Genomic DNA, 17,244 nt, shown 5'->3' on the forward strand with positions numbered 1-17,244 from the left:
TCAGAGTTGCCGTCTTTCGGATTAAACGTTAAACCACAGCCTCGTCTATCCTCTGAGGTAGACGTAAAATATCTCAAGGCACTAGTCAAAGAAGAGCAGGGGAGTTCTCCCAGTGTCCTGGCCATTGTCTCATTGTTGTTTTCTGTGTGCAATTTGACTGCCATGTTTCCTACATTACAACAGTGACTACACTTCAAAAGTACTTTATTGGCTGTGAAGCACCGGCTTTGGGTCATTCTGAGGTCATGAAAGGCGCTATATAAATGTCAATTCTGCCTTTCTTTTATACTCCAAGATATTTAGCACATCATATAATCAGGAGATCCCCAATGCTCATGGAAGAATTTTCTGGATTTAATTTTCATGCTGCTGTAGAACATTCAGTGGTACAATTTTACCAACCATTGGCTTGCACTGGTTAAATAATGCTCATTAAGTGCAAGCTCCCCAAAGTACCTGGGAAGTTCTATACCTTAAAAGGTGATTAAACATTTACCGTTCTACATTTAATTTAATTATCCTACATTGAAAAAGTGTACAGAGATCTTTTAAAAACAACACATTACTCTATTTTAGTCAAATTAAATACAACAAATACAAGACTATGCCACGGTTGCCTAGCAGCTGCTGTTGAATCTCAGACATGTGTGGAAGAGACGGTTTTGGAACAACAAATAATCTGGAAGGAGTTACAAAGACTGTAATTTAATTAAAGAACTTGAATGACAACTGCAAAACCCAGAAACTAAATTACAGCTTTTAACTTTATGACTTAATAGACAGATACAAAGAAGATACAATGATGTACGGTTACTTGACCATTTTTTTTGAAAAAAAAGCTCTTTTACAGAACTCTGTAGTTAGCATGAATTATGTGGGAGAATAATGGTCATCCAGGAGTGATTATAAGGCAGTAATCTTAACAATCAAGTTCAGAAGATGTCAAATCACAAGACAGAAGTTCAAGCGGCTCCTTATAGTCCCAAGAGGAGATAGCTACCTTGTAATGACTTATGTATCAGCTTCTGTGGAGTTTGTGGTAGTGATATTATGTTTTGACCACTTTTTTGTGCCAGCCATGGATTTCACATCAGGCCTCAGTCAGGATAATCCATGCAGTTTATGTGTCATGTTCACGTTGAAAGATCAATAATTTTGATCGAATTACTTAAACTTTGTGGAGTGATATCTAAAATCCTAACATTCAAAATCATCCGAATAGTGTGCACACTGTTTGTGGAAAAAAATAGACCTGAACACAATTATTCCTCCTTCTCTCCTCTCTGTACCAACTCATGCTGGGCTCAGGTTGCAGGGGTGGCAATTTATAAAAAGCTGAACAATTATGGACTTTTCCGCATCTAAATGTTTCTTTAATTCATGGAAGTGACGAACAGATCTGCAGGTTGAAGAATGTAAAATATCCGCAGGAATTATCCCCTATCAGCCCCAATCTGCCAAAAAAAGCAAAAGTATTAACTTACAGTGGAGGAGTCTGCATAATGTTTCCTGTAAATTTCTTCAGAGTACTCTCCAGGTCGTCCTTTGTTATGTGATCTAGTTCATGGCAAAATAAACAAACAGTCATTCAAGCTCTTGCCCTCATGCCAAAGAGAGAAAAACATTATTTCAATTACTAATTTCATTCAAAATGGTCAAGATAGTATCACTTTTGCTAGATGTTTTGGATGATACATTGATACTTGGATTTTGTAACCCAAAATATATGAAAACTTTCCTTTCTCGCCCCCTCCCCCAATATTATTTACTGGGTAGTTCAATGGCTTAGGGTACTTTGCTTTCAACTCTGGGTTTGAACCTAGCCCAGACTGATGTGATTAGCAACCTTTTATCTTTCATTTGTTAAAGGTCCCACGTGAAATGAATCTGAGTAGATACAGCTCAGTTCCTAGTTGGCAAAATGTAATACCACTTTCAGGGGAGGAGGAAAGAAAATAAACGCTGGTACAGGAGTAATCAAATAAAATAAGTAATCCTTGATGAATTAAAAAATGGTATTCACGAACTAGTTTTTTTTTAGTATTCTTGTGATTGAATGATTTCAGGAGGAAATCTCCACTATTTTCTCTATCCCCTATATCCTCTTCAGGAAAAGATAGCTGCAATCTCCTCAGGTGATGTTAATTCTACCCCTTAACTGAGTCAACACAAGGAAACCTGCCTCCAGTGAAGGGGGGGGGGGGGGGGCGGAGGGGCGGCAGAAGCTCAAGCCAAATGTCAGTTGAAACTAAATGTTTCCCACATTCATTTAACAATTTTTACAACTAGAACTTCCTGGGTGCGTTACATTTAATCCATGGGCAAAGTCATAGAAGGGAATTGGTGAACAGCCCTATTCCAACAGAATCGGCCTCAGCCTAGCAGTTCCATTTGCAGTTATCAACTCATGTTCTCCTCTGACAGTATATGAGGGAGTATTAGAAACAATTACCTATGAAACAGTTTTGAGGTTAGTGATTCAACAAGTATTTTGTAACCTGTGGCTGAAAAGAGAGAACAAGAGGACATCCCAAAGCACTTATCGGACACTGCTTTTTGTGTGGACAAATGCAGCAGCCAATTTGAGCAAAGTCCCACAAACAGCATTGAGATGAATAACCAATAAATCTGTTTTGGCAGCGTTGGTTGAGGAAAATTCCCTGCTCTTCTTTGGAAAAAATGGCTTGAGATTTTTTTTCCAGGCAGACGGGGCTTCAGTTTATTGTTTCATCCACAAGACAACACCTCTGACAATACAGCACTCGTTCAGTACTGCACTGACATGTCAGCCTAGATTATTTGCTCAGCTCAACTGGAGTGGAACTTAAACCCACATCCTTCTGCCTCAGAGGTGTGTGTGCTAACCCTGAGCGCCAAGACTGACACTTGTAAAATTACATTACATGATTTAATATTTTAAACATTGCTGTAAACAGTGCACTCCTGAAGTACATTACTAACCAAACCCATCACATTAAAAAGATAAAAAGACACAGGTAATCATATTCTGTTGAAAATTCATTTGGAATAAGAGAATTACTAAAATAAATTAGAAGCTTTCTTACCATACGATTGTTCTTCTGTCACCCGCCCTACAGCATCAAATGTGTCTGTGGCCTTTCCAAGTTCTCCAACTGTTGTATATTTCTGAAAATAAATTGGACAGCTAAATTCTACGAGCTTGCACTGCCAGATATAACTCTCAGCACAAGTTCAAGGTAAGCCATTTTCTCCTTTCCACAGCAGATGTTATAATGAAAGAGTGATGCAGACAGAAATTGTTCCAAACCCCAAAAATGTCACCATCTATTTTCCTTTATGTGTTTTTTTTTAAAAAAATGATTGTGTGTGAGCAATGAACCGTCTATGACAACTTGAAGGGAGATACATTGAGAAATACTGAGTGAGAACATTAACAAAATTAGATACTGTATCTGGCTTATTTGATTGTGACACTGATTATCTATCACCTCCTCCAGCCTAAACCACCAGCTGATTTTTTAAAGACAGTTAAAAAGACAAGATTATAGAGAATTAGACAAAATGAAACCAGAAATTAACTTTTTAAATTGTAAATTATACAATTGTTGACTCGAATCAGTGGGTCTTAACCAGCTTATAGTATGATGAAAAAATGGACAGTTTCCATAGCAACAACTTGCATCTTTATGCACCTTTAACGTAGTAAAATATCCCAAGGCGCTTCACAGGAGCGTTATCAAACAAAATTTGACACCGAGCCACATAAAGGAGTTATTAGGACAGGTCAAAAGAGGTAGGTTTTAAGGAGCAAATGTGGAAGGGCATGAAGGGATACGTGACCATATTAACTCTTTATTAACTCATTTAACTCACATAATAGGTTTAGCTACAGCACACACAGAAGCACAATTGTGTAATTACGTTTGAGCCTTGGTATGTTGATAATTAAGCCTAGTACAGCCTGGCCTCCCTTGAGATAAGGAATAGAGTTAGTGAACGGCCATGTAGCCTTGAGACTGGCTCCAGCCTTACTGATAACGAGGAACAGGAATGTAGAAAGAAAAGAGATAGCTAGCATCTGCTCAGGCCTACGTGCAAGGTAACAAGATGGTTATGGATGTTCGGGGGCAGGCTCACTACTTGATTGACCAACTACCTGAGCCAATATTCTCTAACAGGTGGGCGTTGTCTACTGAATTGTATAAACATGAGCTGTTTCATTGAGTCGGCGAAGTTTTACCCTCAACCATTGTTTGAGGTGCTCTTCCACTTGTATACAAGTTGGGGTTCAATAAAGTTTCTCTTTGTACTACTTTGTTTGGGTGTTAATGCATTTGTATAGTGTTAAGTTTCGACATATCTTAAAGGAAGAGAGAGAGGTGGAGGGGTTTAGCGAGGGGATTCCAGAACTTAAGGCCTAGGCAGCTGAAGACACAGCCACCAATGGTGCAGCAATTAAAATCGGGGATGCCCAAGAGGCAAGAATTGGAGGAGCGCAGAAGGGCTGGAGGAGGTTACAGAGCAAGGGAGGGGCGAGGCCATGGAGCGATTTGAAAACAAGGATGAGAATTTTATAATGCTGTGAATGGTAACCATATTAAAAATGCTGCGACTTAAGGTAACAAAATAAATTTAAAAACACACTATTTGTTATTTTCTTCCTCAGCCTCCTAGACGCTGCATCCTGGACTTGACAGAGGAATAAATGGATGTTCAAGTTCTAGTTTGCAGCGAAGCCTGTAAAACAACTTAAAATGTGACTCAAGGTGAATCCATGTAAATTTTCCCTGCTATCAGCTGGGCTCCTGCCACTTTGAAAGATGCTGTGTCTGACAGGCAAGCAACTGGCAGCTAGCCATCAACAAGCCCATATGTTAGTGAAGACTGGGGTCAAACTGGTGCCCCAGTGGTGATGCAGCATACTAATACACTATACTTGTGACTGCCCACAGAGGGTTAAGTTGCTTTATTTGTTAATATAGGGGTAATGAGCAGTATTTGGTATATTGAAGGTCTAATGAAAGTTAAAGCAGGATGCTATTGTACTATCAATAAATTATAAAATTACCAAGTATTAGTTACTCATAACTTCCTCTTCTTTGTAAAATCTAATTTTACAAACCACACTATTCAACTCTGACCATTTGTGTCCCAATCAGGATTCATCCATCCTGTCAGCACCATAGGAATCACTGGGGTAGAAAAATCAGTCGGTTTCTATAATGCATGGCTGATCTGCAATGCCAGTTTTATGCCCAGGTGGCAATTTGAAAATCTGTGCCATTGTGTTCAGTAGAGCATCTGCTCATCTACATCAATCTTCATTCGTACAGTCTTTAAACTTGTTCTTAATTTATCCAGCTTTTGAATGATAAAATCAACGTTGAATCAATTGCTTTAAGTGATAATTTACTCCAAAATACTGGGGATGACTGGGGGGGGGGGGGGGGGAAGGGAAGAGAGAGAGAGAGAGAGAGAGAGAGAGAGAGAGAAAGAAAAACCTCTTCTCATCTCTAATTCAATTGAATCTAGTCAATTTTGTATTCCTGCTCTCTAGTTCTGAATCACAATCCAAGTTAAATAATCTGCTTCCATCTACATTACTCCTAATTACTAAAAATATATACTGAATATTTATGCTGATTAATTATTAAGCTTAATAGTGAATAAAATATAAACAAAAAACATCTGTTAAAAGCCATGGTCAGAAAGAAGCAGCTTGAATGAATCTTCCAGAGTGTTGACTAATACAAATAATCCTTAATGTACTTCCTGAACAAGACGTTTTATAAACAGGAGGACAAGTCTGCTAAAAATGAGTATAGATATCTAGCAACTCCCATTCCCCTATGTAACATACTGCAAGGGGCTGCTCAAGCATAGCGCCTTTCATCCAATGAGACAAAAAAGGTCAGATAAAACCTATTGATCAAATCAGTTAAAACCTAATGAGTAGCTCAGAAATTCTTTTGCTGTACATTTAATGGATCTAAAATACACAAATTATTAAATGCAAGATAATGGATTTAGGCCTTTTAAGTTTCTCCCAGACAATCTGCAAATCAATCCGAATCCATATATAAAATAGGGCTAATAATCCAGTTTTACATTTCCTACTCAATTTAGCTACTTAACAATCAACAAGGTGGTGGCTCTTTCACTGAGGCATGTATGTATAAATAACAGATGCATAACAGCTTTAATGTATTTCACTTACATGGATGATTTTGGATAAATTATTAGACTACTGCAAAAACAAATCTGGTATTAATTCCAAGTTGCTCGGCCATCAAAGGAAACATCAAACTACCATTAATATTAGGTGCACAACTACAAATGTGTAGCTGGAAAAGAAGATAATGAGAATAGGCATCTCACAAAATAACCCCATTAGCTGCTGGAAGCATTGAAAAGACTGAAAAATCACGTGTCGCCTGGCACGTCAGAGTTCCAAAAAGGGTCAAATTATGAGTTAGTATTTCGACAATGTTGTGGCAGCTCCATTTTCAAAACAACAGTTAAATTATTTTGCAAATCTGGATTATTCTGGAAAAATTGGGACAAAACAGCAATATCTGCAACAGTTAAAGCTACCTATTAGGCAAGGGTGGAAAATTATAAGATTTGTGGAAAAAAATATAAATATAAAATGTTTAAGGTTTTCTGCCTTAATTCTAATGCGAAAGACAACTATGAAAACAAGTAACTGATATCTGGTAGGTAAGCACCTCAGATAGGTCCTATAATTAAATGTATATACAACTTAGCAAAATAAACTGTACATCAGAAGTGTGTGGATACTTTGGGCCTGAAATTCCTCAGCCTGTTTGGGTTGGGGGGGGGTGGCAGGAACTAGAGAGCAAGAATCAGCAGTTCAAACAGGCTGTGTGAGCCATAATTTGGGGCAGGCCCCTGTTCTGCTGGATCTTTGTCCCCCTTCATAAAAAACCCAATCGGCAAACCCCACCAGGCATGGGTGTGGCTGCTTCTTGCAGCCATCCCTCTCCGTAAGAAGATCATCAGGAGAAGCAAGATGACACCATTCATCAGCAATCTCACCAATTATGCCTCCAAAGGTAACTATGTCTGACTTGTATGCCGGGAAAAATCCTGACAGAAATGGGGTCCAACTTGCAGAAAATTTGCAATTTAAAAAATATTTTCAAACTCCTTCGGCTAGAACATCTTGAGCCAAGATGTAGTGACAAGGTGCCAGTAAAGATTCCTTGTCCCCCTTTTCCAGGATGGATACCCCAGTAACACGGGAAATGAGCCATCCCCCCATGCAAATGACTCCACCCCAGGATTTGGGACTGGTCAGCAGACCGGCAGACAGAAATTCCACCCCAGCACTGATGACGAGGAGCACGACCACGTAGCAGAAGAAAGGAAAGATAAAATACCAGCAGAACATTTACCTGCATTGTTGCACTAATCCCTAGTGGCTGCACCAGAAGGAATGTAGGCCACAATCATATAAAATAAATTACCAGACTGTTCAGCCCTCCTAGTCATGGATCATAATCCAAACCGAGACGAGGCAGTGGGGTGAGTGCAAAATTAGATTCCGGGGTCGGGAGTTGGGGGGGGGGGGGGGGGGGGGGAAGAAAGGAGAGCAGACAGGAGAGGGAGAGCAAGAATTTACAAATATAATTAAAAGGCACACAGATGCTGCAACCACTTTTAAATATTTACTTCATGTACCATATTTTCCAGCGCGGAAGTTATTTAGTGTGATATCCTAATTTCCTCAATTGGTGGCGTTGAGTAGTGTGCAAGCAGTGTGGCAAGTGAAGGAATAGATCGATTTACTTATAAGCTGGGAAACGGATATATTTCCCAACTGTACACAGCTCACGAGTTTGGAAATTATGTTGCCTCCCTAGATGATGTACAATTACAAATTTCCTGCCACAAAGGGGTGCGCAACAGCAATATAAAGTATTGTATTTACAACTCCAAAATATAAATTATTAACAGAGTGCCATACTCTGTCCTCCTAAACTTGCCTGGAGCATCAACTCTTCGCTCCTTAAAAAAAACCTTGCCATCTGTCACCATCTTGTCCTGGTGCAGACAAGCAAGTTGAGTTTATCTGAATGTGCACTGCCGATTTTAGTGAGGATCATTTGTAAAGTAGAATCTACTGACAATTCAAAGTCATTTTTGCATTAAAACAATTGAATTGTCCAAAAGCAAAATACTGCAGATGCTGAAAATCTGAAATAAAAACAAAAATTGCTGGAAAAGCTCAGCAAGTGAGGCAGCATCTGTGGAGAAAGAAACAGAGTTAACATTTCAGGTCGAAGAACTTTCATCAGGACCTTTCTGACGAAAGGTCTTCGACCTGAAATGTTGACTGTTTTTCTCCAATTAAATTGCCCAATTTGAATTAAGCACCATAAATAACATAGGAAAATAGGAATGTAGTGATTAATCAGATAATTAAGCAACCTTAAATTAAAGAGTAAACGACATACAATTTAGTTTTAACATGTCCTGGGGGTAAATACAAATAGATCTGCTTCCAGCCGTTTGCAGGCGAGATAGTGTGCAGCATTTGTTCATCACTTGTCTTCATTAAGAAACATAAGATGCAAATTTACATAGGACAACATACAAGATGGCCATCTGTCATTCAAAAACAATGACAGAAAACAAAATATGTGAAACAAGCACGGGGAAAATGAAAGACTACAATTGAGGCAGCCATATGCCACGAGTATGTGTGGGTTTTAAAAAAGGTGCTATGCCTACAATATAATTGAGAGTAGAAGTGCAGGAAAAGAAACAGTGACAGACAATGCATTTTTCAGCCATTTGCAAGACAGTGGGGGAAAAGGTTTAACAGATAATGGTCATTTCATTGAGGATGAATTACTTAAAAATACTAAGGTAGACACCAACAGATCCTAATGCCAACAGAAGCAGCAAGGGTTGTTCTCTTACAACCACATCCCACAAAACATTAATCTATCATTTTAAACTGTAGCTTTGAGCAGCTTGCATCAAAGTGAAATTATTAGCATATACTTCTTTCCCATTCCTTGGCAGAAGCTGCACTCAACATCAGGGAATATGAAATTTAGAGCAAGACAAGGTAATATGTTCTGAAATCTTTCCAATAATTCTATCTATTTTCTATACCATCTAAAGTCTAGCATATAGCATGCATTTTGCCCACAACTCAGAAAACACTATTTGCAAATTTTGCATCACACTTGCGGTGGATTGGCTCAAATTTTATATTATAAAACAGCAACAAATCACAACTGGAGAGGTAGGCATGCAAATTGAACATGAAGAAAACAGGGAGATAAGCTTCCAATGAAAAAACAAAGACGAGAACAAGCTTGAGCAGGCAGTAAAATCTACCCGTAAAGGAAGGAGAAATCAATCAAATCCCCCAAAATATTTTTTGACTATCCTTTTGGTTATTATCTTGATTTATTCACTAACCTGATTTACTATGAGAGATAAGATTTGTAACATAATAAAAACAAAAATGTACAGGGCCTGACTCCAGAGAAAAACAGTGTGACTGCTCAGGTTTGATACTGCATGGGCTGCAATACCAGTGCGGTGCTGGATTTAAACCCAGGTGCCACAGATGAAAGGACAGTGTGCTCTGTCAGCCAGTCTGCCTCGTAGGAGATTTTCTAATTGAGCTTTTTGTCTTGTAACGGAGCGAGACTGTTTGAACTCCTATCCTCTTCACTGCTCAGCAGAAATTGGGTGCTATGAGCCTTGAAGCCAGCATGCCTGTATATTATAAGGTTTCCATTAGAAAACCTGAACAAGAAATTAACTTTTATTACTTAGAGGTAACTTGGAGAAAGAGGTTAATGAACAAGAGTGTACTATGGTATAATTTTTTTACTGAACATAAAAAGATAACAATTGATATGACAAGGTTGTAAGTGGCTTTTACTGCTCAGACACACCAGCATATCTCATTTCCACAGGTCACTGATTCTTCCCTAACCCAAGTCAGAAACCAAGGTCCAATTTCCCTGAAGGGATTAATACAGCAACACATGATTGATATAGTAAATATTCACTCTTGCCCCAAACAGATCGACTATGTTGGATGCGGATCGAGAACGGGAGCAAAGCTATTCTCTAATAGTTAATAAATGGAAAGTCAGTTTATGGAGAAGAGCATATACATGGGTAGCTGCAAACAGTTGTCTAGACACAAAAACCTACAGCAGCAACGTTGTAACCGCCCAGCAGTTACAAAATCACAGCTATATTATTTCTATGTTCAGCCCCTGGTTAGGCACAGACGAATATAGTTTTGGACATGATTCACATAATAAATAGATTTCAAATTATAGTCAAACCAAGAGTAGCAGTAACTAGTCAGGTTGGTGAAACGGAGTAAAACTTTGCAGCTGCTTTTGTTTCTAAATTATCAAAATCAAGGTTATAGTTAGTTATACATCTATATAATTAAGTCTTGTATCTTGCGCAAGTCTGTCACTTAATGCCTTTCAAAAGCATCATCCTTAAAAAAAAAAGTGGCCTCGGAAGAATCTCACCTCCATCGGAGCAAAAAAGTTAGTGACTGGCTGAAATGAGGGTTCATCTGCTAAATTACCAAACACTACATTGACTAAACATGAATGGAGCAAAAGCAGCTTAACTCGATTGGTACGTACCAATGAGGAACAAGTAAGCAGCATAAAATTGCACCCAAATCACTGAATTTTGGCTGTAGAATTCAGCTTAAAGCTACACCCCTTCTGTGTTTAATGAAAACAGCCACATTTTGGAGCTGGGGGCAGCATTACACACCAGGGTCTTGATTATTGACAGAAAGATTGGCCATTCACAAAATGTACCAGGACTACTTGTTTGTAAGCCCCACCCAATCTGACCCTCTCTCTAGGGATTGAAAAGGATTGGCAGCACAAAGACAAGATGCAATTATTAGGACAGTGATTTTAAAAAAATGTTTTTATATTTAAATATAAAAACATCAAAATGTAAATAAATTTAATCCGAGATAAATGACAAAGAAAAGCAAAGTAACGGGTTGTTTATATAACTAAAGCATAATAACTTTGCATATCTTCAGTTACATGGATAGACTGGAGAAGCTGGGGTTGTTCTCCTTAGAGCAGAGAAGATTTGATAGAAGTGTTCAAAATCATGAAGGGTTTAGATAAAGTAAATAAAGAGAAACTTTTCCCACTGGCGGAAGGGTCAAGAACCAGAGGACACAAGTTTAAGGTGATTGGCAAAAGAACCGAAGGCGACATGAGGAAAAACTTTTATTCAGCGAGTAGTTATGATCTGGAATACGCTGCCTGAAAGGGTGGTGCAAGCAGATTCAATCGTGACTTTCAAAAAGTAATTGGATGAATACTTCAAGGGAAAAAATTTGCAGGGCTATGGGGAAAAAGTGGGGGAATGGGACTAACTGGATTGCTCTTACAAAGAGCCGGCATGGACTCAACGGGCCAAACGGCCACCTTCTGTGCTGTAACCATTCTATGATCTATGTAACTGTAGTATATGAAGGGAGCAAATCTGTTCACCTATCTGCAGTGAGGAAAAACTGCTGGGTTATTTTCTGGGAACAAATCAAAAACGCTTGCTTCAGTGTTCTGAGCACATCTCAAACACCTTTCGTCATTTCCTCCAGTGGCCATTCACACCCCCCATATTTTCTGTACAGCACATCCCTTGCAGCAGCATAACCACTGACTCGCCATGAGCAATGCCACAGCAGATACACTCATTTTAATTATTTTTCTTCCTGTGCTTTTAGGTCCTTTCATGTCACATGGCATGAAGTGGGCAAGTTTAGCACCTTTTCCCAGGGGGCTATGCTGATGCCACTATTGAGCTAACTGCTATATGATGCATGAGATTACCAAGTTAAATCACAACCCTGCCCCCAACAGCCCTCTCCATCTCCTGGTTCTGAAACTTGTTGGTAGAGAGAAATCACTTTGCAAAATTTGAAACCTACCATTCCATGAATAAATCAACACATTATACCAACATGTTATCTCAAGAAATATTGAGAGCAGCTTGCAAGTCAGATGTCAGAAGTTAGGAACCACTTTTAGAGACACCATGTTGAAGCTGTACAGGAAAGGTAAAAGACAAATCTAAACTATGAACCAAGCTGAATTTAGCACTAAGCGTGGTCAGATCTGCTTTCATGTACCTGTGCGCCAGTGTGCCATCTGAACACTATTCCTACATTAAAGGCGCTTTGTAAATGCAAGTTGTTGTTGTAGTAATAAAAGAAGGCACACCACCCAAAGCCTCAAACTATGACTGGAATAGGATGCAGTTGCCAAATTTTCCAAAATATGCAATTGTCAATATTTTACTAAGTGTTTTTAAAAATGCTGAAATATGAACCTCAACAATAAACTCTGCAGCTTCGGTTGTTTGCATCATGTACAGATGGGAAAATGAAGTTCTGTGGGATGCACTGAGGAAGCAACTAAAAATGCATGTCAACTACTGTCAGCATTACACTTTGTGAAGGCAGATGTATGCATTTAACATTTGCTTAAAATATCATATTTGTTCTTTCTGAAATTCTTTTGCTGATCAAATCAACACAATTTTGTAGTTACAAACATTGCTTTGTTTTTGACCTGAAAGAGCACTTATTTGCTTACAACTGAATTCACCTGATGTTTTGACCAAAATTCAGGAAAAAAATAAAACCTGAAAATCAGAGCTACATCATCCACATTTCTTCAAGGAACAGAATTATATATTATGCAGTAAAGAGGAAATCTATAATTGGCTGCAACTGTACCATATTTATACCCGAGGTCTTCCATATGGTTAATTTATTTTTCCTCCCAGTTCACTCATCATGCTATCCAAACAGATTATTTTCCAAGAAATTTGAAGTTAAGATGCAGTATCATTAGAAGTGCAGCATAAAATGAATTGTAATTCAGGCTCAGCATTCAAAGTTGATAACTACAGAATCAATGGAGCTACTCCATTTATAACCCTCAATAATTGCACCGAAGAAGGGAAGGGATAAGGGGGCAAATTCCTACACATGTCCTCCAATTCTCTCATTACTAGTTTATCTTGCCACCAAGCAGTTCGTCTTCATCTAACATCGTTCTCTAAAGTGCTGATCAGGAAACTAAAGTAATAGAACTGATTTTATTGCAAGTAAAAAGTAAAAATCAAAGTCGGATGGCTTCCTAGCTACACATTAAGGAAATGGACAGGTCAATCCTGACTCCTGTTCTGAGGGCAGGTATACTGGCCAGTATAAGGTTGTACTTTTGTCATGGCATCACTGGGCCACAGATTCAATGATTTTCACTCTTGGGATCGTTTAGTCAATCTGCCTGCCTACTACTTCACTTCATGCTACCAGGACATGCCATGGATGAGTAAGGTGGGCACTATTAATAACAAACTCACTCTGACCTGATGAGGCTAGCACTGCCAACTTTCTCAGCATGAGCAAACACATGGCCGACGCATAGTCCTCTCCCCCTCCAATTCAAGATCTACAGCAGGAATCCATAATAAAAAGACTTATAGCACCTTTCACGACCTCAGGACTTCCCAAAGAGTCTACAACCAACTATGGCAACACTTCAAAAGTACATCATTGGCTGTAATGAAGGAAACGCGGCAGCCAATTTGCACTTAAGCAAGCTACCACAAACAGCAATGTGATAATGACCAGATCATCTGTTTTTAGGTGTTGGTTGAGGAATAAATTTTGGCCAAGACACCAGGAGAACTCCCCTGCTCTTCTTCAAAACAGTGTCATGAGATCTTTTAGGTCCACCTAAGTGGGTAGGCAGTGCCTTGGTTTTAACGTCTCATCCGAAAGACGGCACCTCCGACAGTGCAGCACTCCCTCAGTACTGCACTGCAGTGATAGCCTGGATTACATGCTCAAGTCACTGGAGTGGGACTTGAACCCACAACCTTCTGACTATGAGGCGATAGTGCTAGCACCGAGTCCCGGCTGACAATGGGGAGTCCGGCCTCAGTAGCATTTTGACCCAGCAAATATCGTTCTTAAAGACTCTCACAGGGCTGCTGTGCCAGGCCATATCAGTGCCTCTCTACCCCCACACTCCTATCCTCTCGGCATATAGCAGCATCTACTTCATTCATTTTCTTGAAGACAGAAACACAGTGACCACTGCACAATACAACACCAGCACTCCCCATGTCTGCAGCCCACACAGCAGGACCCACAAAGTGCAATCCATCCTGGGAGCCACACCATACAAACACATTGCTTTTTACTTTTATAAAAAGCACAAACCATAGTAAAGATAGTCTAGTTACCACAAAATACATTTCCAACTGTTCATTTTTACTCTGATTTCACTTACTTTCGGCATTTTTTACATGATAAATCTATGATTTCCTCAAAAATGTGTGACAAAATTATAACCCCACAAAAAAGTAAGCGTGCGCAATTACCGTCAGTAATCATATTCATTTAGGACTTAAACTTTTAATACCCACTTACATATACCTGAATGAAAGGTGGAAGACAGTGGTATTTTTCTAAAATACGAGTCTCAACCTACTGCACAAGGAGTATGACTGGGTGGGTACATATGAATACTAAGGGCCCGATATTAGGAGGGCGGTGGGTTCACAGCGGGGGGTCAACTGGGCGCGTGGGTGAAATCGGGGTGCTTCGCATGGAATCACAGGCTAATTGGAGCCACTTACCTTGTCTTCTGGGTTTCGCACTGGAAAGCTGCGCAATGGGCGGACGCAGCATAGGCTGTCAGCTGGAGGAGCCCTATTTAAAGGGGCAGTCCTCCAATGACTGATGCTGCAGGAAATAGGAAAAATTACAGCATGGAGCAGCCCGGGGGAAGGCTGCTCCTAGGTTTAATGATGCCTCACTCCAGGTATTATTGGATGGGGTGAGGAGGAGGGGGGAGGACGGAGATCTTCCCCCCGGCGGGCGGAGGAAGCGGCCTGCCTCTGCCACCAAGAAGGCCTGGCTCGAGGTGGCAGAGGAGGTCACCTGCACCAACATATCACACGCCTGCATACAATGCAGGAGGCGCTTCAATGACCTCAGTAGGTCAGCCGAAGTGAGTACACCTATTCATTCCCCTACACTCCATCTGCCACATCACCGCCCCCACCCCACATCTCCTTCTGCACTGCCAACACTACTCTGTCACATCACCCCTCTCACCCACTCAAAGCTCATCCTCATCTTACCTGCACTTACTCACCTCGCCAGTACTCATCCCGCCACTACCATTCACCCCAATCCTCATACAATCTCATGGCTCTATCTCATACTCACCCTCTCGTGCATCTCTTTCACGGTCAGCCTCACTCAACCTGCCACTACCTGTGCTGCAGCCACAGGGCATGCATCTCACATGTGCAGTAGGAAGCATAAGGCAAACGTGTCGTGAGCATGAAGGGGATGCACAAGGGTGTTTGAGAGTTTGTCATGGTTTTTAACCTATATTTAATTTCTGATCAACTCTCAAAACATTATATTGTCACCACTACTGCCACGTCTTTGCGAATCTTGTCTGGTTTGTGCAATAATGCCCTTTCCTGAGGATCACTATGAAGACCCACAACTGATGCCACCCATTGCGTCACTGCAGAGTGGGTGTAGGTGTATTTGCAGGGCTCTTTTGTGCAGAAGACAGAGACGTCGGCGATGTCCCCGGTGGCACCCTGGAAGGATGCGGAGGAGAAGTTGTTGAGGGCAGTGGTGACTTTGACAGCGACAGGTAAGATGATGGTGCTCGGGCCAGCCGGGAGCAGCTCGGCACGAAGGAGGCTGCAGATGTCCACGACTACATGTGACTCTGTGTGCACTGCTGCTCAGAGTGGTCCAGAAAGCTGAGCCTCGGTCTGTAGACCCTGTGGTGAGGATAGTGCCCTCTGCGACGCATCTCTCTCTGCGGTTGCCCTCCCTCCTGCTGTGCAGGTGGATGTGTCACAGCACTGTGTTGTGGGGCTCCACGTGTCAGAGGTGGACGGCGTGGCCGGCAAGGCTGGTGATGCTGTTCATCCTCCGAGGTCATGACTGCAGCTACGGCGGCCCCCATCCAGAAGATGTACATTTCAGGGGGTCCGCAAGGTTGGTAAATGTGTCTGGACACCGGGATAAGTTGGCAAGTTGGTGAATTTTATTGTTAGGAAGGTGGTGGAGGCCAAACTTTGTTCAAAGTGACAGAGTGGCCTCCTGCAATGAGTGAGGGTCTTCCCCCCCCGACCTGTCGAATGGACCTTTGCAGCTGCCACAGGTTGATGGCTGCAACACGTCCATTTCAACTGGGAGTGTTTCCCCCAGTACGGGAAACAGTCCTAGTTGTTTGGAAAATCCCACCCCTCCGAAAATATCATGTTAATCAGGTCTCTAAACGACCTGAAGTACCTAAATGATTACCTTAAGTGGCACCCCGCCAGCTTTAATTGCCGGCGGGAGTCCCACATGCGGGGGCTGCACGTGTATGTCAGCGCATCACTGGGGAACCCGGAAGTGGGCGGGTTGGAGCCGGGCTCCAGACCTGCCCCAGGAATTCCCGATTTTCACAGCCGCCCCGCCCCCCCCCCCCCCCCCCCCCCCGCCACGAACGCACCCGCTCGGGGGTGCGAAAATCGAGCCCTAAGGCTTTTTTAAATGAGAGATGAGCACTTAAAGGAAATTAATTAGAATCATAGAATGTTACAGCACAAGAGATCATTTGGCTCATTGTTCCTGTGAAGACTCTCTGAAAGTTATCTACATAGCCCCATTCCTCTGCCCTTTCCCCATACACCTTGTTATAATTTTCTTTTTAAAAAAAATTTATCCACTTTCCTTTATGGATTTTGCTTCTACCATTGTTTCTGATGGAGCATTCCATGTCCTAACAACTCAGTGTACAATAAAAATTCTAACCTCTTCCACTCTTTTACTGATCTTAAATGTATGCCCACTTACCAACTCACCAACCAGTGGACATAGTTTTTCCCCCATTTAACTCATCAAAATCCTCATAAATCTGAACACTTCTACCAGATTTCTCTGTTCCAGTGAAAAAAAGCCCTAGCTTCTCTAGTCTCCCCCTATAACTAAAGCCTTTCATCTCTGGCATCAGCTTGGTGAATCTCTTCTGCACCCTCTCCATGGCCTTGACATCCTCCCTAAAGTAAGCCATCCAAATAGGACACAATATTCTAACTGCAACCTAACCAAGAATTTGCATAGGTTTAGCATTACCTCAGTGGGCCCAACACTGATCGTATATAACTCCA

The 17,244-nt window shown here is 41.1% G+C and overlaps 1 protein-coding gene across 2 annotated transcripts in view; it reads right to left on the minus strand.

Moving 5' to 3' along the window:
• The window catches only part of trub1 (TruB pseudouridine (psi) synthase family member 1), a 54,191-nt gene that overhangs the window by 14,096 nt on the left and 22,851 nt on the right, over nucleotides 1–17,244 (minus strand). For both annotated transcript variants that reach the window (XM_068002157.1, XM_068002156.1), the window contains exons 4-5: nucleotides 3,066–3,147; nucleotides 1,485–1,557 (exon numbers count right to left, since the gene is read on the minus strand). In XM_068002157.1, the coding sequence (XP_067858258.1) occupies nucleotides 1,485–1,557; nucleotides 3,066–3,147 (155 nt within the window). The remainder of the gene's footprint in view (nucleotides 1–1,484; nucleotides 1,558–3,065; nucleotides 3,148–17,244) is intronic.

This window comes from Heptranchias perlo, chromosome 21 (genome assembly GCF_035084215.1).
Source record: "Heptranchias perlo isolate sHepPer1 chromosome 21, sHepPer1.hap1, whole genome shotgun sequence".
Classification (NCBI taxonomy): Eukaryota; Metazoa; Chordata; class Chondrichthyes; order Hexanchiformes; family Hexanchidae; genus Heptranchias; species Heptranchias perlo.